A 24,418-nucleotide genomic window follows, 5' to 3' on the forward strand; every position below is an offset into this window, starting at 1 on the left:
AATGGGGAGTGTCCCTTAGCCTGGGGCGGTGGCACACAGCCTCCCCTCCTCTCCTAGCAGGTCATGTAGTCACGGTGTGGTGTTACCTGAGGTGAAGGAGATGCAGGTAAACAGTAGCCACGGTGGCCAGGAACCCTGAGAGGAACCCATTATCACCCTCTTCTGAGGAGGGCCTGCCTGTGTCCTTCCTCACAGCACATGCTGGGCCCTCCCCCCAGCAAGAGCCTCATGAGGATCTTCAAGGCCTTGGTTCCATAATCGAGACATGCCTGGGTTAGAAATGGCCCTTTCACTCCTGTTCCTCAGACCAATCCTCCATCTCTCTCTCTCTCTCTCTCTCTCTCTCTCTCTTCTCTTTCCCCTCTTTGTTCTTATTTGGCTCTTAGGCAAGCAGAAATATCCCACCCAAAGTTGCTGGTCGTTAGTCAGCCCGGTCAGGGAATAGCTGCCAACCCTATTGCCCCACTGCGTCACCCGGATACCGTTGTGTTCCGAGCAGCTGACCCAGAGAGAAGGGGCTGGGGCCTAGCTCTTCACTCCAGGGTGCAGACCACCTGGAGGCCTGTGGCTCCTCCCACCAGCTCCAGCCGGAGGTCTGAGCTCTCCGCTGGCCTCCAGGTGATGTGGCCATCCTGGCCTTTTTTCCTTCCTCACCCAGTTCCACCCACAGAATTTATGCCCACGCTGGGGCATCTCCTGAGCACAGACCCACACACTTCGAGCCGTCTCACCTGGGGAGAGTCGTGTCCTGCCGCCTGACACTGGCGTGCTGGTTAATCACTTCACTTTAGGACCTGCACACCTGGTGTGTGCACGTGTGCGTGTGTACTGTTTGTGCCATCCGTGTACCCCTGTCACTTGCTGGAGTACACTCGAGCTGTATCCCCCATGTCTAGGAGAAAAGCATGACCAGTTCGAATGGATGAGGACAAAGAAATCTTAGCAGAATAAACTGATATAATCTTGAATGGCCTGCAAGCTACATTCCTCCTTAATACAGACAGGTCTTGCTAGGTGCAGATTTGTAATTTGTGAAGCGAAATTTACACCCGGGTAGTTCAGTAACTAACTGTTGACTAGATACTTGGGGTTACTCTGTCTTTCAAAAGCTATTATTAGTTAGACCATGAGCAAAAAAAAAAAAAAAAAAAAAAAAAAAAAAATCTCATCTGGAACTTGTGGTTCATGTTTGTCTAGTCAGTGAGAATGTATAAAGATCAAAAAACAAAAGTGAAACCAGAATAAGAAGTGTAATACCAAACTTTATTCTGAAGATACATACCACTTGGCGATAAATAACCTAATCTTTTCTGAGAATTACAGCTTTCATAGTAGAATCAATATGCACATACAGAAAAAATAGCTTGACATGATGGGCATTACTTTATAATTCTGAATATTATGTACTAAGATAAGACAGACTTCCTGCTCTCATTTTTCTAGCTTACAAAGTTTGATTCTTACCTTAATGGGCTGAGAACAAACCCATTAAGGACTTCTGCTTTTCAGGCTTATTTTCCTTTTTTTCGCATTTTCTGTTCCTTGTAGTGGGACTGAGCCTGCAGTCATTAGGGCCTGTCCTCAAGAAATGGCAGAGAGAGAAAGGGCTCATCATTCAGTGTGGCTACCTATTAACAACTCCCATGAAAGCAGTCTGTGGGAAATGAGATAGCAGCTATTGCATGGGAGAGATATTGGATTATTTGTGGACTTTATTCCGTTAAGCTCTTCTTTATGTTCATTTCCAAGGCTAATTAAACAATCGAGTGCACTATTTATTCAGCCCAGAGGGAGTGTTCCCCAACAAGGACAGCTGGCTGAGGGGTAGAGTTATGAGCTATTTATAAAATATATTTCAATCAAAATCTTAGAAATACAGCTTTAAAAAACCTTCTCCTAATGCTGTGGTTAAATTCCTAATTGCTCAACTGTGTGTTTCTGTTGGGATACCATGTCTCCTCCCTCACCCACATGTTGACAATAAGAGGTCAGAGTGCCCAGAGCGGGAGCTAAACATTAGGTTCCCAACCTGAAAGAGCCCTGAGGTGGTGTTTGAGAAAGATTTCTAGTTTTCTTGCTGTCATCGTGGTTTTTACCTAGGTTGTAAATAAACCTCTCTTCCCTGCCCCTCTTTTTTTTCCCAGCGGCAAAAATAGAATGTTCGAAGTCATTGGAGAAACACTGGAGCATGATTTCCCAAGCTGGATGGCGAAGATCTTGAGGCAGCTTTCTAATCCTGGATTGGTCCTCGCTATCATTTTGGTTATGGTGTATGTGCTTCTCCACTCATAGACAGGGTCTTTGTAATGAAGAATGGCTCCTTGTAAATTTCAGCTTTTTTTTTTTTTTTTTAAAGCTTTCCCATGCTCTCTAAACGTTGTGCTGTAACCTCCCCAAATTCAGGGCTGAATTACATGGTGGTGAGAGGTTGAAATTCATGAGCCATTTTCTAATCCTATTGGATGTAATTCATAGCCATCTGCCTCTGTCTTTGCCTGCCTAGGATTGTAAGATTTGTTCCCAAGTAACCAAAATAATTATCAGTAAACAGCTAAAGCAAGGGAAACATAAATGCTAAATGCTAGATCTAATCAGCACATCGAGCTTCCCCCCGTCTCCTGGCCCCCACATCTTGTTCCATAAAGCAGATGGCTGGGAACACATAGAAATGATGAGCCTCTGAGTTAATATTCCCTCTGGGGGCCCTATTGGCTATATTTTAGGACTAAGGGTTTAAGGGGTTCTAGAAAGTACCATGTCCTTGTCCCTGAAAGGCCATCAGTAAGTGTGTGTCCACAGTAATACAATCAGAGAATCAGAAGGGTCTTGGAAAGGTCACTTAGTCTATCCCTTCGAAAGTCAGAGGTGGTATCCAAAGGGGAACTTGGGAGGGGGTTTTTTGTCTCCATGTAACTTTCATTGGCTTCTCTTGACCACCACAGAGGTCATTTACCTCAGACCATTCTGAGGTAAAATATATGCTTACTGTCAAAGAGCTAAAAAAAAAAAAAAAAAAAGTGCGCTAGACCTTCCTTTCAACCCCTGAAGCCCTCTCAGATAGAAAGTCTGAAACCACCATTGCATTCTCTCAGTCAAGGGAGGCAAGTAGGAAACCACCCTCAGAAACACTTTAAAAACAAAGCTGATGCAAAGGGTGGGATTTGTTTTTAAAAAAGGTAAAACTAGGAAATCTTCTGAAGACAATGATTTGAAGTACATGAATTGGGTTCTGGGCCGAGTTGTTAGCATCGTCTTTGTGATGGTCGGTCATGGTCATGGTCATGGGCCACATCAGAGACGACGGGTGTCATCATTAAAGTGATTTTCCCTAGGTAAGAAAGCGTATAGTATAGCAAAGTAGTAGTAGTAGGTTGAAAATAAATCCAACCTCTTTACGTGGGACCCCTTCTCTGAGGGCGAGCTAATAGCCCAGGGGGATAATTCAACAGTAAAGCAGATTACGTTATTTTTTAGAGAACCTTGCTGGTGGGGTGGCATTCAGAATCTGGTAGTGAGTCTCTGGTGCACACGTGTTAGAAATTGACCTGCTGGATGCAGCCTGTTTCACCAGATGGCCCTTGAAGTGATTTTTCTTTTCCAAGTTTTCATGTTACAGTGGCTTCTGGGACCACGTGAAGGATCACCTGGTTTTTAAAAGTCAAGGCCATTTAGTGGTATAAATGAGATCCTATATTAAAAAAATAAAACCCAACAAAACTTAATGTCAGATTTTATGACTATCGTCTTAACTTACTGAGAGATTGATTTCTAAGCAAAGGAGCAACATTGTTCTAATGCCACCGATCGAAGATTTAACAAGCTGTCTGAGAGTGTGGAAGAAGAACTAACGTTGCCTGTGTTCCAGGCACTACCTATACATTAATCATTTAATTTCCACTATAACCTGAAAGGGTTGGCCTCATCAATCCCATTATTGATATGACAAGGAAGATCTATCCCCAAATCAAGTGACTAATAAGTCAGTTCAAACCCATGTCCTATTTCCCATCTCTCATCCCCCCCTAAGTCTTTAAAGCACCAAACACTGAGTTTGGGATGAATGGGAAAATACAGAATATACACAAGATCTCGAAGTCACTTGGCAGGGATGGTCTATACCCATGGTCGGCACATTTTTTTCCTAAAGGGCCAAATCCTAGATATATTAGGTTGGATGGGTCAAACGACAAAATTGGGGGTATTATATAAGTACTTAAATAACCATGTAAAAGTGTAAAAACCATTCTTAGTTCATAGGCCATGCAGAACAGGCTGGGAGTCATTTCTGCCCCGGAGACTATAGTTTGCCAACCCTTGGTACAGATTGTGTAGTGAAAAGCTGGCAGGATACGAGGTCAAATAGATGTCCTGCAAGGCTGATTATAGTTCTGAGGTTCTGATTTAAAACCCAATTTCAGTTTATTGCTGACTTGATTTTTCGAATCCTGAGGTCCTCATCTTCCAGTTCATGGGGCTCATGCAATTGGCTTGGCTCTTTATTACTTTTAATTAGAGAATGTTACATGTTATACACATTTTGAATTTCCCCAATGGATCATATTACATCAGCTTGGATGGTTTTTGGGTAACTGAGTAGATTTCAGGTTACTTCTCTGTAGCCGGGTTCATTCCTTTGGAGACTAGAGAATTCCAGAACTATGAGTGACTTGTGAGGTCTTTGGGTTTATCCTCCAAATCCAGGTACTTTTCTACGAACATACACACACACACACACACACACACACACACACACATTTATTGAGCACCTACTTCATGCCAAATAGTATACCAAATGCTTTCATGTACATAATTGCATTCAAACTCCCATCACTCATATAAGAGATAAACAAACCCAGCTAAACCATATCAATAATTGTGTTGCTAGCACCAGATGGCTCATAAAGGATATAATCTGGCATGGTTGGGGAGTAGAGGAAATGTGTTTAGTATCTAGCTATTTGCAACAAAGAGCAATGCCAGTTACCTTTTTTTTTCTTTTAACTGCATTTTGTTTGTTTGTTTTGCTTTAAATGAAGATGAACATATTTATTTTTACACAAATGTTTGGCTGGAATTTGCTCTTTCTAGAAATGTAAATGTCAACTACAAGTTAGGACTATTCCTTTATAAAACATTTTCTTTTCGAAGAAGGGAGAAATGCAAACAATACATTCTGTGGAAATAAAAAAACCCATGTTAGTGAACTATGATGAGGAGGATTATATTCTCTGCTATAAAAGCCAAAGGAGGAAATTTAAAACAGAAAGTCAGTTTTTTTATTCTACACATTCCCTATGCTTCAGGAGATTAATGTCAACTTGAAGTGTTACTTTCAATTATGATTTCAACTGATACTAGTACATTTCCAAGAAGAAGCTACAGTTAGGCAGCGGAGTATGGTAGACAGAATGCCGGGCTGTGGAAGAGGACCCCCTTGGGTCCCATCTTCCCAGGTCATCCCTAGTAATCATGTCCCAAATGTACTTCTTTACTTCTGTGTACTTCAGTCTTTCATCTGTACAATAAAAGATTAGAGTATAAAATATCTTAATGTTCACTCCAGTGCCCCAGTGTTCTATGATTTAGTGAATGTAAATTTAAGAAGACTCGAACTAAAAAATAACCATAAATCTTATTATTTTAAAAATGTAGCTTGACCATCTATTACCTCAATGCTACTGCAAAGGGCCAGAAGGCAGCAAATCTGGATCTAAAAAAGAAGATGAAACAGGTAGGATATAATTTATTTCATTAACATATTATCTTTATTAATGGCAAGTATAGGAAATACCAGGAAAGCTCATGTTCTTCTTTCCTTTTTGTATTGTATAGCAAGCTTTGGAGAACAAATTGCGCAACAAGAAAATGGCAGCTGCCCGAGCAGGTTGGAGGAATGTTGATGATTGCAATTTTCCCCCTACAGAAAAATGCTCTTCCCTTTTTGTCCCCACTCTCTCTCTAAATGGGGCATTTGATGCATGTGGTGTTACGGCCGTGAGTGAGTCATGCCACAATTTTTACTGTTCACCTTTTGAGACCCTCTTAGCCCTCATATCTAGGAGGCTTGGTTGTTTTCCAGTGGGGGAAAGGCAAGAGAAAGGAAAATTCAAACATGTAAACTTGGCAGTAGTAATGGAAAGGTGACTTTGTAAATTGACAGAAGATGAAGATGACATCCATATAGTCATAATCAAATAGCAGACACAAGGGACACCTGAGTGGCTCAATCAGCTAAGTGTCTGCCTTCTGCCTAGGTCATAATCTCAGGGTCTTGGGATCAGGGCGGGTGTTGGGATCCCTGCTATGCAGGGAGTCTGCTTTTCCCTTTGCCCTTCCCCTCTACCTGACTCATGCTCTCATTCTCTCTCTTAAATAAATAAATAAAAATAAAATCTTTTATATATAAAAAAATAGACACAAATGCAGGGTCTCTCCTTCTCAGTGGGACCCTTTATATACATAGATGGATACACAGGGAAGATACCATTAGGCTCTTCTGAACCCACCACTGTTGATTTCCTGGAGTCTTTTCTAAATCATTAATCTCTTTTTTTGGTAACCTCCTTAATTTAAATACACCCCAGTAAGGTATACACCTATTTGCCAAGATCCCCTATACGCTCTGCATTCCTCATGGAAAAGTGATGTCTAAGAAGTTTAGGGAAATTTTTTTTTATTATTTTATTTTTTATAAACATATATTTTTATCCCCAGGGGTACAGGTCTGTGAATCGCCAGGTTTACACACTTCACAGCACTCACCATAGCACATACCCTCCCCCATGTCCATAATCTCACCCCCCCAACCCCCCTCCCCCCATTAACCCTCAGTTTGTTTTGTGAGATTAAGAGTCACTTATGGTTTGTCTCCCTCCCAACCCCATCTTTTTTCATTTACTCTTCTCCTACCCCCTTAACCCCCCATGTTGCATCTCCTCTCCCTCATATCAGGGAGATCATATGATAGTTGTCTTTCTCCGATTGACTTATTTCGCTAAGCATGATACCCTCTAGTTCCATCCACGTCGTCGCAAATGGCAAGATTTCATTTCTTTGGATGGCTGCATAGTATTCCATTGTGTATATATACCACATCTTCTTTATCCATTCGTCTGTTGATGGACATCTAGGTTCTTTCCATAGTTTGGCTATTGTAGACATTGCTGCTATAAACATTCGGGTGCACGTGCCCCTTCGGATCACTACGTTTGTATCTTTAGGGTAAATACCCAGCAGTGCAATTGCTGGGTCAGAGGGTAATTCTATTTTCAACATTTTGAGGAACCTCCATGCTGTTTTCCAGAGTGGTTGCACCAGCTTGCATTCCCACCAACAGTGTAGGAGGGTTCCCCTTTCTCCGCATCCTCGCCAGCATCTGTCAATTCCTGACTTGTTAATTTTAGCCATTCTGACTGGTGTGAGGTGATATCTCATTGTGGTTTTGATTTGTATTTCCCTGATGCCGAGTGATGTGGAGCACTTTTTCATGTGTCTGTTGGCCATCTGGATGTCTTCTTTGCAGAAATGTCTGTTCATGTCTTCTGCCCATTTCTTGATTGGATTATTTGTTCTTTGGGTGTTGAGTTTGCTAAGTTCTTTATAGATTTTGGACACTAGCCCTTTATCCGATATGTCATTTGCAAATATCTTCTCCCATTCTGTCAGTTGTCTTTTGGTTTTGTTAACTGTTTCCTTTGCTGTGCAAAAGCTTTTGATCTTGATAAAATCCCAATAGTTCATTTTTGCCCTTGCTTCCCTTGCCTTTGGCGATGTTCCTAGGAAGATGTTGCTGCGGCTGAGGTCGAAGAGGTTGCTGCCTGTGTTCTCCTCAAGGATTTTGATGGATTCCTTTCTCACATTGAGATCCTTCATCCATTTTGAGTCTATTTTCGTGTGTGGTGTAAGGAAATGATCCAATTTCATTTTTTCTGCATGTGGCTGTCCAATTTTCCCAACACCATTTATTGAAGAGGCTGTCTTTTTTCCATTGGACATTCTTTCCTGCTTTGTCGAAGATTAGTTGACCATAGAGTTGAGGGTCTATTTCTGGGCTCTCTATTCTGTTCCATTGATCTATGTGTCTGTTTTTGTGCCAGTACCATGCTGTCTTGATGATGACAGCTTTGTAATAGAGCTTGAAGTCCGGAATTGTGATGCCACCAACTTTGGCTTTCTTTTTCCATATTGCTTTGGCTATTCGAGGTCTTTTCTGGTTCCATATAAATTTTAGGATTATTTGTTCCATTTCTTTGAAAAAAATGGATGGTACTTTGATAGGAATTGCATTAAATGTGTAGATTGCTTTAGGTAGCATAGACATTTTCACAATATTTATTCTTCCAATCCAGGAGCATGGAACATTTTTCCATTTCTTTGTGTCTTCCTCAATTTCTTTCATGAGTACTTTATAGTTTTCTGTGTATAGATTCTTAGTCTCTTTGGTTAGATTTATTCCTAGGTATCTTATAGTTTTGGGTGCAGAAGTTTAGGGAAAATTTTTTCAAACTTTCCCCTCATTCTTAACTTTAAAACTTTTACCATTACCAGGGCTTTCCCCCTATGTAAGTAATGGAACCCAACCCAAATGGATTTAAGTAGAAAATAAGTAAATTCATTAGTCCACACAAATGAATAAGAGAGTGGTATGTATGGCTTCAGGCCATGTTTTGCCCCAAGTTTAGAAGTGAGCAGAGCTGAGCCCCATTTCTCTGTAGTTCTTTCAACACTACTCCTTCCACATTGGCTGACCTTTATGGCAACAGGAGCAGATGTAACAATTTCCAGTGCTATGTCCTTGTATTACACTTGTCTTAGATTTTTTTTTTTCATTACTAAGCTACTTGTGTCTTTAATTGCATTTAATTTTTCCAGCTTCAACAAATGAAATTATAATACATATTTAAGCATACGACGTGCATTTTGATATGCATATCCATTATGAAAGGACTCCCACCACTGAGTTCATTAACACATCCCTTACCTCACATATTTACCTTTTTCTTTTTGGTGAAAAGACTTAAGTTCTACTCTCTTAGCTAATTTCAATTATATAATATGGTATCATCAACTGTAGTTCACTGTGTTACATATAATAGTCTCAGACCTTATTCATCCTACGACTGAAAATTTGTACCCTTCTACCAGTCTCTCCCTTTCCCCTCAAACCCCAAGCTCCTGGTTACCACCATGCTACTCTCTGTGTTTGGCTTTTTTTCTTTTTTTTCATCAGTTTGACTTTTTTTCTTTTTTTTTCAGATTCCACATATAAGTGATACCATGCATATTTGTCTTCCTCTGTCTAGCTTATTTTATTTTCCACATTGTTGTAAATGGCAGGATTTCCTTTTTTATAAGGCTGAATATTATTATATTATTATGATATTATATGCATATCACATTTTCTTTATCCATTTCTCTGTAGATGGACTCTTATGTTGTTTTCATCCTCCCATGCTGCAGTGAGCATGGGAACACAAATTAATGATTTCATTTCCCCTGGATATATATCCCAGAAGTAGGATGCTGGCTCATAGGATAGTTCTATTTTTAATTTCTTGAGGAACTTTGGTACTGTTTTCCATACTGGCTATATCACTTTACATTCCCACCAACAGTGCACAATGGTTCCCTTTTCTCCACATCCTTGCCAGCATTGATTGTCTCTTGCCTTTTTGATAACAGACATCCTGATGGTGTGAGGTGCTATCTCATTGTGGTTTGGTTTGCATTTTCCTGGTAGTGATCTCGAGCACCTTTTCATGTACAAATATTGACCCCGTGTATGTCTTCTTTGAATTAATGCTTATTCAGGACCTTTTCCCATTTTAAATTAGGTTATTTGGTTTTTATGTTGTTGAGTTGTTTCATTTCCTTGTCTATTTTGGATATTAACCCCTTATCAAATTACAGATATTCTCCCCCATTCCATAGCTTGCTTGTTCATTTCATTGATGATTTCCTCTGCTGTGCAGAAGCTTTTTAGTTTAATGTTTACTTTTGCTGCTTTTGTTTTTCGTGTCAAATACAAAAATCATTGCCAAGACCAAGGGCAAGGAGATTTTTTCCCCTAGGTTTTCTACTAGGGGTTTTATGGTTTAAGGTCTTACATTTTGTGTTGATTTTTGTGTATGTTTTAAGGGTTCAGTTTCATTCTTTTTTATGTGGATACCCAGTTTTCCCAGCACTATTTATTGAGAATATCCATTCTTCATTGTGTATCCTTAGTACTTGCCAAAAACTAAGTGGCCACATGTGTGTGTGTTTATTCCCTGTTTCTCTATTCTGTTTTAGTGATCTTACTGTCTGTTTTGATGCCAACACTGTACTGTTTAATTACTGTAGCTTTGCAATATAGTTTGAGATCAGGAAGTGTGAGGTCTCCAGCTTTGTTGTCTCTCAAGATTGTTTTGGCTATTTGGGATATTTCTGCGGTCCCATCAAATATTAGGATTGTTTTTTCTATTTCTTTGAAAATGCCATTGGAATTTTGATAAGGATTGCACCAAATCTGTAGATTGCTTTGGGTGGTATGTGCATTTTCACAGTATTAGTTCTTCTAATCCATTACCATGAGTGGTCTCTCCATTTATTTGTGTCTTCTTTAATCATTACATAATAATGTAATTATTATGTAATTAAGCATTATGTAATATATTATGTCATTGCATAATAATGTAATTATTACATAATAATGGTCTGTGTCTCATGTTACCATTTTTGGCTTAAAATGTATTTTGTCTGAAATAAATGTAGCTACACCTGCTTCTGGTTTCCATTTGCATGGAATATATTTTTCCATCCCTTCACTCTTGGTTTCTGTGTGTCCTTAAAGCCAAAGTGAGCCCCTTGGGCATCTTAGAGTTGGAAGCAAATATGTCACATATGTTCTCTCTGCTCTTGTATTTGCTCTAGATTGTGACTATAACTTAACATGAGCAAATGAGTGTTTAGAGTAGTGAGGAAAAGTTCTGACTTTTAAGATCTGAATTCTAGTTAAAGCTTACTGTTACCTTTATTGTTTTAAATAATGATATAATCCTATTACATGCTATTTATTTGATATTTTCCCATAATTTGTACTTAAAAATGTGTACAACCTTTGTAAAGGCAGAGACTATCTTATTCATAGTTGCTTTCTCAGAATTTACTATGGAACTTTATACATAACCATCATTCGCTAAATACCGACTGAATTCCTACCGGCTGATGAGGAATTCTTTTACTGGAAAAATTTTAAAAGGGTGCCTTTTTATATTAATTATACAAATAGTACTGAATAAATTTTATAAAAAGAGCAGAACTCTCATTTTCACTATCCTGAAAAATAAGAAATATGGAAATATTTTGAATATAAAAATACTAAATATTACAGCAGTGTGGGGCACATTTGGAAGATACGGGTTTCAGATCACCTCTTTCAGAACATTAAGCACCGTGAAAGCTAAATTGTCACTTGCTTCTTCATCTTTTCTCTCTCTCTTTCCTTCTCTTGAACAGCTGCGGCTGCTGGTGGCCAGTAACTTTCATAGACACGCTGGGACCCAGAAGTACTCCTCACCTTGCTGTTTAAAACCAATGACTCATGTAAAAGTCAAGATGACAAGCATCGTGAAGTTGCTGTTCCCTTGTTCCAACCCTCATGGATTGTCAAGGTCATGCTGGTCAGTCAAGGCCTTGTCAGTCCTAGTTCAGCAGGGACAATCTCCACCTTGTTCCAAATGAAGGGATTTGCTCCTGTACCCGCACTTTCTCCCCTGGTTTCCCTGACATCACTTCCAGCAAACTGAGTTTAAGAGTGAATGTGATTCAGCAAAACAGGTTTCTGGTTTACCATTTGGGTTAATTAAAAGTACTTCACTCATATGGACTTCTGTGTTATAGACTCCTTCTGCCTTAGTATTCTTTGCCTTGGAACAGAGATATTTCACCCTTTTTTTTCCCTTCAGAGTTCAGAAATATTTTTATAAAGTATTCATTGTAATTATTCACTAACTCACAGTTTAAAACCAGCATCTTGTTTTCCATTTTTTTTTTCCTGTCTCTCCCTCCAGGGCCCCCACAACTGTACACTCAAGACTCTTTATTTGCAGGTGGGTTCAGTATGAAAAGGAATGGGCTTTTTAAAAGAAAAACACTAAGGGAAATAGAGGCCTAAGTAGCACAGGGTTGAAGTTCTCTCAGCTTGAGGAAGTACATGGGTCGTAGACAACCTACCTCTTTGTGAGTTTTGTTTTTTTTTAAGACAGTTGTACACGATTGCAACTTCTTCACAGCCTGATCATGACCTCCTCCAATGATCACATTGCCTGAGTTTAGATTCTAATATCCACGATGTGTCTTTGCTTTTTTGTTAAGGTTGGGAAAACGTATACTTTTATGGGATGGGGGGGACTCAGTTTATGGATGTGTTTAAGCATTAGTATTTATTCAAAGTTTGAATTGACTTTGAAGAGCGGCCATCAGTGCCCTCAGCCAGGCTTGTTGTGTGACTTCAGTTACATCCACCCACAGCGTCCTTTTCCAGAGCTAAGCCAATTTGCCTGCCATTTCCTGCAGTTGACTTGCTGGGTTTTGTTTCCATGTTTTTGAGTTTTTCCTTCTTCACTCTTGATCTGGCTGTGAAATGATCTCCTGTTCCTCTGCCAATCCATTTGCTCATCACTTGCCATGATACAAATTCAAGAGGTATTTCCTTTGGTCCAGTTTTCCAGATTGGCCTCCATTCCCAAATCTCTCTTTCCTCAGTAGGTTTCCTTGGGCCCTCCTGTCTTTAATTCAGAGTCTATGATTTAAACAGACTTTCCTGTGATTTTTAACAGTTCTTACTGTTTCCTGTAATGCATGGATCATCTTTCCTCTCCAGATTGGAAGCTCCCTATGAGCAGGGATCATGCCTTTTACCTCCTTTGTATGCCTAGTAAGTATAGTGCTGTATTCACAGGTAGGCACCGAGTATTGTTAAAATTGTTAATTAAATTGAATCAATTTAACTTACAGCAGCTGCACTGTGAAACAAGAACTTCTGTTACGTGCATGAAAAATGTTACTCTGATGTCAGAAATGGAATCACCTGTTGCCCTGCAGGTTTATCTCATTTGATTCTAATGCAGATGAGTAAATAAATCAAATGCTTATTTATACGTGGATTGTTTTTGTACTGTATAGTAATAAGATTAGAGAATTGGTTTATATGTGTGGCCAAGTGTACAATGTGGGTGACACTCCCTTGTTCTTGATCTACTTCATAACAAAGATGATGAGAGATGGCAAACCGTCCCCCAAGGACTTCATCTCCTAAAGGTAATTTCCTTTTTTTTTTTTCCAGTCTAGTTACCATCTGTCACCATACACAGTTATTACCAATATTATTGACTAAACTCCCTGTACTGTGCATCGAGTCTCCATGGCTTATTTTATAATTGAGTTTATACCTCTTAAAGCAATTGTATTTTTGGAACAAATGCTCTTGGTATAAGAATTCAGGCATGATACTCTAAGTTTCAGCCTTTCTAAAAATTAAGTTGGATTTTTATGACACCTAAATATCCACCTGATTTAAGTTAAGCATTTTTAGAAACTTTAACCCTTTTAGTCTCCAGAGAGCTGCCCCAAATGTTTCCCCAGTACCACCTGAACGAGCATCTGAAAGAGTGAAGGCCACTTCCACCGTTGTCTGAGGACGAGTCTGAGAATAGCCTTGTACCGGGAAGGTTCTGATCGCTACGATCTAGTTCTGTTTCATTATTTCTAAATATAATGATCAAGGCCATAGGAAGAATTTTAGAAGGCAAATGAACAAACCAACCAGCTAGACTGTACCTTTCATTTTTTTCTGAGGGAAATAAAAAATTCTGGCAAATATATGTGGAAACTAAATTTACTTCTCTGAAGAGCTTTTCGATTTGAAAACTGAAAAACTGCATTTTGACACATGGTTTGAATCATTTCCTTTGGCTTCTGAGAGGAAGCACACAGTAAACCATATCAAGGGGTTCATATTAACAATACTTTGACCTGAACTATGTTTTTTTATCCTGATGGATCCCTACCTGTACCAGAGCCATGCTGGCCAGGTTTGGAAATGTATTTTGTTGACCCAAATATTATCCTATGATGAGGTGTAGTTCCGCTAGTTGCCACAGGGGGTCAGCCTTTGCTATTGTCACTCCTCAGTGGATGAGTTAATAAGAGGTTTGGGATCCATTTCCCAGCCTTAACCTAATTGACTCTATTGGAACTTGCAATATTTCCCTTTGATTTACCAGCCCTTTCCTCAGGGAATGTGAGTAGACTGTAGGAAAGTGGGCTTGTAATGCATGCTGGGACCATACTGGGTGCGAGATCACCAGGAACCACCCTGGGGTAGTACGCCTTCCTCCATCTGATAAACATTTATCAAACACTGTGTGTGACATGTTTGTCAAACATAATGTATTGCAAGTATCACCTGCTCTACTTTCTCCCACTGTTTCCTACCACCTGACAAATTAATCTTCTTGGTTTCCAGAATCTTCTAGAATGATACTACAACTTATGAAGCCATTTTAAGATTGAGGAAAATCAATGTTAGCTTTCCATTTCAGGCAGACTGCCCCTTTCTTCACCATGACACAGGTATTACAGTACATTGTCAGAAACTGGAAAAGAGTTTTACTATTTTTTTTATTCTCTATCGAGTGCAATGCCAAGCAACATTCAGATGTTATCCTCACCTTTCCCAGACTTCCAAAGCTAGGATTTTTTGATGGGCAAATAACCCTGGGCTTCAGTATTGGCATCACGTGCTTAGTAAATTGAATGCAAAAAAAGAAGTTTAGCCTGCAGCGGAACACCAAGTCCTTTGGCGAGGTGGGATGGAGTGGGTGGGGGGGACCAGTGAGGTGGGAATCTGATGATTTTTATTTCCTCACTTAAGTCAAAAATATAATACCGAGTTATAACTTTTTTTTTTTGCCTTGTGTGGTGTATGAGGATAAAAGCAATTTATTGAAAAATATATCCCAAAAGAATAAGTAAGCAGGCTTCAAAAATGAGACTTAAGAATGAGATTGGCAGCGTTCAGCTCTCAATGCAGGTATGTACTTGATTTTTTGGAAGACAGACATTGAAACTTAAGAATTTTTTTTTTTTTTTTTAATGAACTACAGTCACGGCCTCTTTTTGTCTTTACTTCCTGAGAGAAGGACGTACCAAAATGTGATGGTGACAGGAGTTCTCAAGCCCCTTTATGAGATTTTTTTTCCTCAGAGTTCTCTGGTAATGGATTGCCTTGATACTTGGCCTTGGATGGTCCTGCGGCCTTTTCCAGGATGGATCGTGGTGAGTTAATAACTATGAATAATAGAAAAATATATATGAGAAATACTTGAGCTCTTCTGAGAACTTAGATATTCTATAACACCCAACTTTCTCATACATACCAAGAAGTTTTCATATAAATACTTGTGGTTACTTAAAACCTCATAATAGGAGTGCCTGTGTGGCTCAGTCAGTTAGGTGTCTGATTCTTGATTTTGCCTCAGGTCATGATCTTAAGGTCCTGGGATCCAGCCCCGTGTCTGATCTGTGCTTAGCAGGGACACTGCTTGAGGCTTCTCTCTCTCCCTCTCCTCCTGTCCCTCCCCCAACTGGCACACAAACTCTCTCTCAAATAAATAAATCTTTAAAAAAAATAAAAACTTATAAGAATAGAGGTACATGTTCATTACAACAGATTTAAACATTTTGCATAGAATTAAAAAAAGTAAAAAAATCCCAACCCAAAATCCCATAATTCTACCATCCAGAAAAACCGCTGTTAGTGTTTGGATGCAGTTGTTTTTTTTCCTTCAAATTCACACACATATACCCACAGACTCCGTAAAATATTTTGGATCATAAGATATATTTAGTTTTATCTTACTTTCTTATTTAACATTTTCCCATGTCATAAAATTACTTCAAGACAATTTTTAATGACTATAAAATATGTCACATAACTTTGAGGAAATTGTTCAAAACCTCATGTTTCTCATCTCTGAAAATGGGAATAGTAAGAGTCCTACCCCATAAAATTTCTATTCGGGATTAAAAGAGAAAATCTGCATAGAACACAGTACCGTGCCTGGTGTGTGGTTAGTGGTCAGCAATAGCCATGGTTGCCATCCTTGTTTTTAGGGAGTTCTAAATAATTGTAGTTATGGTGTAATTAATTTTTCTGCTTGACCATACATATAGGCTCTGTGAAGTAATCAAGAACACTATTGAAATGAGAAATTATCAAAGCCTAATCATAATTTTTATGGCACACTGAAAATATGGTGAGCCCCAATATCTAAATTTAAGTAAAAACAAGATTAGCCTAAAAAACTAAACTTACACACATGCTGAGGTCAGATGCTCCTTTCTTACCAAAAAAAAAAAAAAAAAAAAAAAATCCTGCTTTGTTGGTTCTCTAAACACCTGCTTACTTGCTCTATCATATAATCCAGCCATGGACTTAGCTATCTGATATGCTTATAAATTAGAGTATAAGGTCCTACAGGTATGGTTAGCATTTTGCAGGGATTATATAAATGGGCTAAATAAGGACTGTGAGTCAACAGGAACAGAGAGTGTGACTGAGTTGAGTGTTAAAATCCTAAAATGCTTTTTTTTTTTCTCTTAGGATCAGACTTTTTTCCTATAGGAGTATCTAGCACAGTTTTGATATAGAAGTAAATGGAAGAAATGGCTTCAGCACACGTATTGAGAAATCAGTCTATATATTAAGGCAGGTCAAACTGAATGACATTAATTACGAGAATTTTTTTGTGAATGTGGTCTTGTTATGCCTGATGTGAAGATACCTCTGAAGAAAGATAATAGGTAAATAGTTCCGAAGGGCAAGATGGGCCTCAGAACTGACAAATTCTTACAGTGGAATTCAAAGTTGCATAAGTGACTATGGCGTGACCCTCAGCAGGAGAAAATCAGCCTGCTGCAGAAGGAACCATTGGCTAGATCTACAACTGATCTCAATGGGATATGGAATGAGCTGATTCCATGGAAAATGTTTGTCCCTGGTGAAGTAATAGATGAGACCCAGTGGACATACTCAGCCTTTATATCATGGAAAAGGCTCCATACATGTCAGTTCAACAGACTACTAGATTAACCATGGGGGCTGAGTGTGGCGTGGCAGTTGAGGGGGTGGTTAAATAGCACTGTCTAGGGAGTCTAAGGTTTGAGCTCCAGTTCTGTTCCTGGACTAAAAGCATTATTCACTGGCCATGTGATTTTTCTGGTTATCATTGCTAGCTTTTTGACCCAGGCTGACTACTTACCCTCACTAGGCTTCCTGTATGTCATCTTTAAAATGGATTATAATCGGCTCTGTTCACATTGCTGTTGGAATCAAATGCAGTGAAAACTGGCCTGCACCGTTTAGCAGGTAGCACACAGGTCAGTGTACAATTAACAGCTGGATCAATATTACCCATAATTCTCTTTTTCTTGTCAATCAGATATTTTCATTTGAAAATGTTAGGAATATTTTTAAAAATTAGGATGATTTTAATTGAGCTAATTCAGAAAACTATTCCATCTCAAACCACTTGCAAAACACGTTTTACTCAGTTGGAAAAACCCAATATTTCACAGACCCAATAAAAACAGCTATTTGGCAGGGAGGGGGCACCTGGCTGGCTCAGTCCATAGATATGCCACTCAATCTCAGGGTCGTGAGTTCGAGCTCCATGTTGGGCATTGAAGTTATTTACAACAAATACATAAACCAACCAAACAAACAAACAAAAAAACCCTGCTCGGATTATTTTGGCACCACGTTCTTAGTATTTTTCAGAAGGGTGTGTTTTAGTAGCCAAGTGGCTTAGTAAATATCACATAAGCAGCATTAAGGGAATAAACGTGTGTGACTGAGTCTTAGGGCCCCAGTGCTCTAGTCCTATCTTTACTACTGATGAACTGTTTGACTTGTTAAGAATGGGGCAGCCTCTTTCAATCTCACTGGCAAGATAAGGATTTGCACAGCGCGATGTCTCTGATGCCTTCCTATCCTCCAAACCAGAGCTGCCCCCAATCAGGTAGGCACCAGTCATATGGGATGACTGAGCCCTTGCAACATAGCTGGAAATTGAGATGTGCTATAAACATCAACTTCTCCCTGATTTGGAAGACTGTGTGAAAAAGCTACTGCAAAATAATCTCATTAATATCTTTTTCATTTTGATTGAGTGTGGGAAAGATATTATTTTGCAGATTTGTGGCTAAATGAACTAAATTACTAAAGTTCTTTTCACTTTTTTTTTCCCTTTAACATGGCTACTATGAAATTTTATTTTTTTTATTTTTTTTTTTAAAGATTTTATTTATTTATTTGAGAGAGAGAGACAGTGAGAGAGAGCATGAGCGAGGAGAAGGTCAGAGAGAGAAGCAGACTCCCCGTGGAGCTGGAAGCCTGATGCGGGACTCGATCCCGGGACTCCAGGATCATGACCTGAGCCGAAGGCAGTCGTCCAACCAACTGAGCCACCCAGGCGTCCCTACTATGAAATTTTAAACGACATGTGGCTTCCATGCGTGGCTGCATTCCCTTTCCATTCGATAGTGAGTGCTGCTCTAAAAACTCTTGATGAAATATGTTTCTGTGACGGTTTCAGTTAAATTGTACACAGAGCAGGGTTTCAGCTATGCTGGGAAATTCACGGTAAGCTGCTGGAGCTGGCCTCTCCCACCCATCTGATTTCAGCAGTTGATTTGCATTGTGGGGTGGGAGTTGCTGCCTTTGAGGAAATGGGGAAAGAAATACAAATGGATTAGATTAGAGTCCAGTGGAGACAGAGGGAAACTGCAGACTGAATCTGAAGGATTAAACTGGTAGAGGGAGGCCTCCAGGACAGTGGGGTACCTGTGATGCTCTGCTGGTGGCCATGGGATCAAGCCCAACATGTAGAAGGGAGGAGAGACAATTCTGCTCCCCTGTGAATGGGGCACGCCCCCACTGTGGCACTACCATCAATTGGCAGCTCAATATGGCAGACCATTGGAGATGACCCACTTGAAAGGGTTCTGGTGTCCGCATGACAGACATTCATGACAGGCACTTCTCAGATACTGGTTTGAGGGACTGGAGGAGCAAAATAAGAGTCAGAGCAAGCTTCATGGTGAATGAGCCTGAGAGGTCAATTCATAAACTGTGGATCAACAAACAAACAGGTGGCCCTTTGCAGAGTACTAATGTTTATGTACCAAGACATGGATGCAATGCATATGGGATCTTAACGTTAGTAAACACCTCCTTTGGACCTAAGGCTGGTAAGGTCCAGAGAAGGGTTTTTAGCTAAGCAGCAGTAAGTTTCTTGGGGTTCCTGGCTGGCTCAGTCAGAAGAGCATGTGACTCTTGATCTTGGAGTTGTGAGTTCAAGCCCCATGTTGGGTGTAGAGATTACTAAAGTAAAATGGGATAGGAATAGAATAGAATAGAATAAAAATCAGTTTCTTGAAAGTAATGACATGCCAGGTCAAAGAGTGGTGTCTTGCCCAGGTTGTCTGGGGGCATAGGGGGGCCAGCGAAGAGAGAGGAAGGAAGTATTGACAGGCATATACTTGGACACTTTTGTATTACCTTTTCTAATGCTTTATAACTAGGGGAATATAAATGGGGATCACAGAGCTTCCTTTTTTGGGACATAGGGATAATATTCTTGAGGCAATGATGGGATTGAATATTAACTCATACCATTTCCTAAGCCTATGGATTAAAAAAAAACTCCAGTTATTACTTTGTAATAGCGTTTGTGGTTCATTTTTCTTAAACATATTTGTCACATGGCTATTGATTGCCTTCTTGTTGTTAATATGCGTGCTGATCTGTGGTGAACTATGAAAAATTAATAAAAGAGATCTGGCCCTAGGAATGAAGACATTTCCTTCCCAGTTTTCCAAGTTATTTCTTAAACCCCCATTAGAGCTAGAAATTACAGAAAATGAATGTCACAAATCTGTGATTCACAAATGATACGAGTTATTCCTAGATGAATCCAGTGAATCCTTTTTGGTTTTGGTGTTCATTGGGTTCATGGCCAGGGTCACCCTGACAACTAAGAAGTGTTTCCCCCTGCTAGTGCACAACCCAGCAAAGTGAATTGTTACCTCCTTGATGGTGAGTGATCGCTCTTTGTCTTCCTTAATAGTATCAGCTAGACCTCCAAGACTCTCACCTCTTCTTCCTTTACTATTCTTCCTGGGGTTAATACTTGAGACTCTACAGAACCAACCAGTCTTCAGTGTAGGTTGGGAAACTACCGTATAAGGTGCATAAATATTTGTGGGACAGGCACTGTAGTAGGCTCCAGAACCCAGAATTGAACACAATTCTCTCTTTCCATAAGGACGATCCGGACAGTAAACATTTACACTGAATAAAAATATGAGAAAATTGGAAAGAATAAAGCAAACTCTGCCACCAGTAATGGCCAAGAGAAAGGTAAAATGAGGGAAATGTGGCTGGGGAAGCTTGTCAGGGAGGGTGACACTGGGCTGGGGACAAAAGCTGATAAGAAAGGGACACCCAGAAGGCACTTGGAAGGTTTTGATTACTTATTCCCTCTTGGGAAGTGAGAGGAACCACACAAAAAGGGTTTAAATTACAGTGAACTCGATAGTTGGAGGCTTGACCATCATTTGCTTACTTTTGAGAAGTGACCATTATTAAAAAAATAGTGTTGTAGAGTATAATCCATATCTGCTCTACATACATAGTCTCTTTAGTAAAAAAAGGAAAGCCCAGAGGAATTGGATTAGAGTAGTATAAGAAATGATAAGAATGCAGACACCTCCAGATGGGGACTGTTTTCCCCCAAAGTGACCCACTCAGGAAGTGACAAAGCTGGGAACCAGAGATCTTTATTCCCTGTTTTGTGCTCTTCCAAGGACATTGGAGCCGTTCTGCTGTGCACTTCCTGCTTTAACAGAGATTGCAAACCCAGACGCCAACAGAGGCCAAGAAAATGATACCCTAAGTTGTCTAGTGGGATACAGTGGAATGAAAAAGAATGGTCTTATCTTTAGGGAGCCTTAACTACTCAGTTCCAGCTAATTATTGCAGAACCAGGCCTCCCAGAGCTTCTGATTTTTAAAGAGAACCCGGAAACCTGAATTTTTATGTCACAAAGCAAAATATTTTACGTTAATAATTAGCACAAATTCATACACACACACATGAGTACACACAGGTGCATACGTGCACACTCCATCTGCTGGCAGGATGCCCAGGAACCATCAGCGTACACTAAATATGAGCGCCATTAGTGGGCACTCTGGTTCCGATACTGTATGTCCATCACATAAACAGCTCTCTTTGTACACTCTGGAACCATTTGTCAGAGCTTTGCTGTCTTATTTTCTTCTTTTAAAAAGCAATTCTTCTTTTGGTTCACTAAGGCATAGTCATGCTTTTTCTGCACAAAAAATGTTATTTGAGTTCAGCTCTCAAAATATACTACCACGAGGGGGAGCCCAAACTTTTTTTTTTTTTTTAGTTATATGTGAGGTTAACACTAATTAATGCAGTAACAGAAACTATTACCCTATGACATTTTAGGTTACTTCCTCCTCCTGAGATCTCCTGACATTATCTGTGTGGCTTGATTTTGTGAAGCATCGTCTATTTAATTATGAACACAAACAGCAAACAAACTCGGCCCAAACTCAGCATCACAGCATATCAGCCTTTTAATTTTAATTTTATTTTATATCTTGTGTTTTTATTTTATACATTTGATTCCGTTTTTTTTGTTTGTTTATTTTTGTTTTTCCTTTTTTAAACCACACTGTGTGCTCTAGGCAGGGGGAAAAGAGCAAGAAGCAGATCGCACACTGGGATCCCATAGGCCTGTAATTCAAATTTGAAATAAAAAAGAAACAAGTAAAATACCCAGGATTCTCTGAGACAAGAAATTAGGTGAAGGAAAACCCCTGGTTAGTCCCCATGTACTGAGGTGCTTGAGGACGCTTCTCCCCTTAGCACCTCACCGTTGCTTAGGTTTCCAGCTTCAGCATCTTTGTGTCTCGTGGAATCTCCGTGAACCTCGCTCTCCGAACACGTCCATCGGCACACCCCGAGCTGAAATGTGGTTTGCTCGTGGATCTGCTTCCTGGTTGCTTCTGTGGTCTGGAAGGTGCTTTTTTGGTAGCACTAGAGTTGGGATTTTGTTGTTGTTGTTTATGTTTTTCAAATAACTCTTGTTTCAAGGCTCAGCAGGAATCTTCCCAGATTGCCTCCATCCGCTTGACTCACCCACTGTTCCCTGGGGGATAGCAGGACTAACACGAGCTCTGAGCACCTGCAGGGGTTCGCCATGCAGTCCTCTCATGACCATGGAGGTTGTCGCAAAGGTGTCCTCGTCTTGCAGATAAGGCAAGGATGGATGGTGGAGAGGTTGTACCAGCAAGGGTAGTGGCACGGGAAATGGGGGGGGGTCTCATCCGCTGGTTTGCATGGGGTTGGCCCAGTACCAGCTTCATGGTCTCATCTTAGCATTTATAACTTGCCCTTGACCATCTTCTCCTTCTCCTCCCTTTCCCCTTCCCTTCTACCATTTTCTTCCTCCTTCTCCTAACTCCTTCTCCTACCGATTCTTCCTCCTCCTGTTCACCATCATTATTACTGCAGTTTATGTACGCCTCTGTTTACCCCAGGAGTGTTTGACTCTTAAAGTCCAGAGGCCGAGTCCTATCACAGGGCCAGTTCAGGGCGGTCCACAGAGGTCATAGGGAGGGGCCGTGAGGTCTTGGTGAAGAGAATGAGCTCCACGGTCCAAGGTTGGGAGACATCCATCGCTTGTGAACCAAGTGACCTGGGGAAAGAAATACTATCTTGTAACCTTACTGTCCTCCCCAGAAAAGCCAGGAGGAGAATAACACTTCTACCACCAGGCTTCGAGAGAGGCAGTTGAGTCAAAGTCCACGAAGCACTCCATGCGGGGTCTGGTACGTGGAGCTCCATATGGGTTAGGGATTCTAGCAGCCGTGTGATATGGATGGATCTTGTTGAATTGACATTCCTGAAACTCAAAGTGTGACATAGCTCACAGTTTTCAAGGCAGATTTTAACGCTTTAAAAAAAAAAAAGTTGTATTGAGATTAATATTTTACTCTCAGTGATCCATAGAATTAAGTTTAAGAATTAGTTGGTGACTAGCCCTTAAAAGATGGCAACATAAAAACAAAACAAATACCAAATAAGAATCATTTTAAAAATGTAAAGGTTACTACATACCGTATATATGAATGTATATAAAAGTTTTATTTATTTATTTGACAGAGAGAGAGAGAGCACAAGCAGAGGGAGAGGGAGAAGCAGGCTCCCCGCTAAGCAAGGAGCCGGATGTGACTCATTCCCAGGACCCTGGGATCACCACGTGCACTGAAGGCAGATGCTTAACTGACTGAGCCACCCAGGCACCCCCACATACCACATATATTTAACATTTAAAAGTTAACATCCTTGAATTTTAGAAAACACAAAGCATTAGTTGCCCTCTTTGATAGCCTCTATGATTGTTTTATGACAAAGATGACTTTTATTCTGCATCGATGTTTGTTTAGTCGTGCAAAGCCATCTCTCAGTTGGGTGTTAGGATACACATTGTTTCACAGAAGCTTGTTTCTTTTTAAAACAAGTTTGCGGGGTGCCTGGGTGGCTCAGTGGGTTAGGCCTCCACCTTCGGCTCAGGTCATGATCTCAGGGTCCTGGGATGGAGCCCCACATCGGGCTCTCTGCTCAGCGGGGAGCCTACTTCTCCCTCTGCCTCTGTGATCGCTCTTCCTCTCACTCTCTCTCAAATAAATAAATAAAAATGTTTGAAAAAAAATAAAACAAGTTTGGGGTTTTTGTCAAAGCCAATACTGCCTTTGCTCATTCAGATATTAGATCAATTTCTGATTTCCCCCAGGGAACATCCTTCAATAACATTTACATCTTCTTCCATTTCCTCTCTTAAGATCTTTACAAAGAACTGTAGCCTAGAGCAAATATCCAGACACAGGAAGTGCCATAAAATATCGTTAAGCAGTATACGAATGGCGTAGCAGGAAGATCTGCTAGGAAGTTCACAGACTGCACAGAATCACTAGTTGAAGGTCCTGATTTAAGGACTCCTTTCACTTTACAAACTTGGTTTTTTTTCTTTTCTTTTTTTTTTTTTTTTTTGGCACACTGTTCATTGAATTTGTTTAAAATGTGCCATGAGATAAACTTACTGATTTTTTATAAGAATAACTGTTAGCATACCGGGCCATGAATGCTATTTTTAACACAATGTAGTTGAGCTACAGGAAGACTAGATTAAATCATTCCTGCTTCTCTCCTCCATGTTTTGTCCAGGTTCCTAGAAAGGTTGGCCCCAAACTTCAGGCGCCAGGTGTCTGGCTTTTTACT

The 24,418-nt window shown here is 40.1% G+C and overlaps 1 protein-coding gene across 2 annotated transcripts in view; it reads left to right on the top strand.

The window, feature by feature from the left end:
* Positions 1–11,544, top strand: part of LOC111153626 (transmembrane channel like 1) — a 162,024-nt gene extending 150,480 nt beyond the window's left edge. For both annotated transcript variants that reach the window (XM_022512771.1, XM_022512770.1), the window contains exons 17-20: positions 2,145–2,270; positions 5,653–5,731; positions 5,833–5,884; positions 11,497–11,544. In XM_022512771.1, coding sequence (XP_022368479.1) covers positions 2,145–2,270; positions 5,653–5,731; positions 5,833–5,884; positions 11,497–11,519 — 280 coding nt within the window. In that variant the 3' untranslated portion in view covers positions 11,520–11,544. The remainder of the gene's footprint in view (positions 1–2,144; positions 2,271–5,652; positions 5,732–5,832; positions 5,885–11,496) is intronic.
* Positions 11,545–24,418: the final 12,874 nt, after the last annotated feature.

Source organism: Enhydra lutris, unplaced genomic scaffold (genome assembly GCF_002288905.1).
Source record: "Enhydra lutris kenyoni isolate GAN:26980312 unplaced genomic scaffold, ASM228890v2 scaffoldscaffold33, whole genome shotgun sequence".
NCBI lineage: Eukaryota > Metazoa > Chordata > Mammalia > Carnivora > Mustelidae > Enhydra > Enhydra lutris.